At 40.4% G+C, this 2,759-nt stretch overlaps 1 protein-coding gene across 1 annotated transcript; it reads right to left on the bottom strand.

Annotated features, from left to right (window-relative positions):
• Nucleotides 1-1,289: 1,289 nt before the first annotated feature.
• Nucleotides 1,290-2,676, bottom strand: LOC121814011 (galactocerebrosidase-like; the record flags this gene model as incomplete). The annotated part of the gene is given in 3 exon segments (XM_042218012.1): nucleotides 1,290-1,417; nucleotides 1,604-1,642; nucleotides 2,537-2,676. Coding segments are annotated over 3 exon segments (307 nt in total), but the record flags the coding sequence as incomplete, so codon positions are not given.
• Nucleotides 2,677-2,759: the final 83 nt, after the last annotated feature.

Below are 2,759 nucleotides of genomic sequence, written 5' to 3' on the forward strand. Positions count from 1 at the left end.
CACAAGAGGCTAAGCAGGGAAGATAAGGGGAAGGAGGAGAGGAGAAAAGTGCGACTGCCTTCGCCGAGAGCCAAAAGAGAAGAGAAGATATTATAAGTAATCATTGAGGTTATGGCTCCCAGTCCTTCATATAATGTTTGATATATTTTGGTGCTCTCTGATGCTACAATGTTACTGTAAAGTCTTGAACCTTTCCTTTTTTTTCTTTATATTACACTAGGAAACGGAACATAGATGCATTCACTCCAGCTGTCTCTTCACCAGGCCAGCTATCACAGTCATGTGTCCAGGAAAGGGAATTTGAGGGGGGCAGGGATTGAGGCTGGAGATCAGCTTCATCTGCTTTTACACTAACTCTTGATATTTGCTATGGTTACCTTTATTCCTTAACAAGCTGCCTTTTGTTCCGTTCTGTCAAGATGAACCTACACTGCTTCAGTAATGTTAATGGGTCAGTCCATGACTGACAGTGTTTCACTATGTGTTTGTAGTGGGGTGTGGTGTGTGGGGCAGTGAGGATGCAACTGCGTAGCATCCGCAATCACGCCCACCGAGTTAAAACCAATAAATCAATAAAATGGCTCAAAACTGTGATCTATGGACTGTTTCTTTTCACTGGAAATAAGAGGCTGAACCCAACTCTTGAAAAACAACTTGTTGTCCTGGTGGCATCCTATCACGGCATCACACTGGAATTCACTGAGCTCCTGAGAGCGACCCCTTCTGTTACAAATGTTTGTAGAAGCAGCCTGCATGCCTAGGTGCTTGATTTTATAAGTGTGTGGCACAACTGTAGTCATTCGTTTTTTCCTACAGTAGCACATCAACATGCTGTCACCCAGGAGAGACAGATGCAAATTAGACTCCAAATTCAATAAAAAAAAATTCTCAGCACTTATGATTACTTTCTGTATTGGATCAATATTCATGTTTAAAATTTTTTTTTAATGCAGCTTTAAAACCACCTAAGAAATGTGGCAGATCTGAAATTTTTTTTTCAGCAGCAACACACCTACACATGATTCAGCTCCGACTTTATCTTTCAAGTCCAGCAGAATAACAGCCACAAACATTCAGCTGGGTACTTGTGGAAGACGAGTGTGCTTTAACAGAGACGCACCCAAACTCAGTGGACATTTCGGATTTACGCAATCAGTTGTCAGGCACCAAATAGCCTTCAAGTAAACTTATAGCACATGGTAAAAGTTCTGCTTTTACTGTGCCATCTGGTCCAATGATTTACGCAGTGGGAGCATTTCATTTCAAACTTCTTGAGACTCCGTACTTACCCAATCACATCAACAGAATTATTAAGATATGGGTCAAGGATCATAGAATTAGCGACGCTCCAATCGCCGTCTGCTGCGATGATGCCAACGCCAATTAGACCAACTTTATCCAGCATGTTCCGGAGCACCTTTGGCGACAAAGACATGCTCTCAGTGGAACTCAGCTAGAGCTTTAAAATCATCCCAAACACCGTCACACTGCATCTCTCAGTAGGACAACTCAATGTTAGTGGCTGTTTTTCTACTTCAATTTACACTGCAGGCTACTCATTATGACAAAAGTACAATGAAAGATAACAGTAAGTTATGTTTACCTTAATGTACTTGATGTCAAAGCTTCGCTCATTCCAGATCTAAATGGATGAAAGAGAATTTTAGTTTGCAAACAAACTTTTGCAGGCTCAATTTCCTGCTAAGGCAAATCCATCAATCCAGTATCACGTGGTAAAGCTTTTATATTCCAGGCAGGCCTTCAGTACTAAGAAACTAATAAATGTCATCTGTCACATTTTACAACAAAGTCAGGTTTTGATATGTTCCCACTTACCATGTTAAAGTCACACTTTAGTGGACAGAAACCCTTCATTTTCTAACAGGGCTAATTCCATGCAACAACAGCCGCACAGGATTAAGACAACATGAATGAATCAAAGCCATGTAAGTTACTGTACAGAGCAATAAGTAACATTTAACATTAACAGAACTACTTTTTTCCTCCCTGTGTTTGTGGGCTGGCTTTCACTTGGTCACATTGACCAGATTCACATCTGCTACTAGAGGTCCATCTTTGTTCCAATTCCTGGTTTGATGAAATACAGAAGTTGGTAACAGGACTTACATTAGAGAATTTACTGTCACTAGGTGGCTGCAAATAACTGCTTAGTATTTAGAAGTTTTGACCATTACTACTTTTGGTTATTAAAATCCTGAGAATGCCAGAGATACTGAGAGATAATGCAAGCAGTCAGATGTTCAAACAGTTTAACCAGAGCTCAAAAATGAATGTGCATGTGTTTGAAATGTAACAAATAATTATAATTAATAGCTATATTAATTAATTATAATCCTGTTATGAAAGGAAAGTTCAAAACATGCCAAAAGCCACCAAGCTGCAAAGCATTCACTTTTTGAGGAAGCAGCCTTTTGTAAGGACCACAAAAGCAATGTGTTGAAGTAGAGATGATTATTGCATCAATTTTGTGGGTTTGTGCAGAGCTGCATTCTAATCTGAGAAGTGGTATACACACCCCAACATACTGAATGTCTAGGTCATGGTACTGCTTGGCACCAAGGATCCAGTTCACCACATATGTTGCAGTGACATCTGGGTAGTCATAGGGCCAGTTCTTGCCACGGCCCACCCAACCGGGAAACGCCCAGGGCAAACCTATATGAAAACAAGCAGACACACAAGAAAAGACAATGATTGTGTGGATGCTTTAAGCATCCACACTATTGAGTTCCTTCTTG

The sequence above is a fragment of the Haplochromis burtoni genome, unplaced genomic scaffold (assembly GCF_018398535.1).
Source record: "Haplochromis burtoni strain Fernald_Lab_line unplaced genomic scaffold, NCSU_Asbu1 Contig_4960, whole genome shotgun sequence".
In the NCBI taxonomy this organism is placed as follows: Eukaryota; Metazoa; Chordata; class Actinopteri; order Cichliformes; family Cichlidae; genus Haplochromis; species Haplochromis burtoni.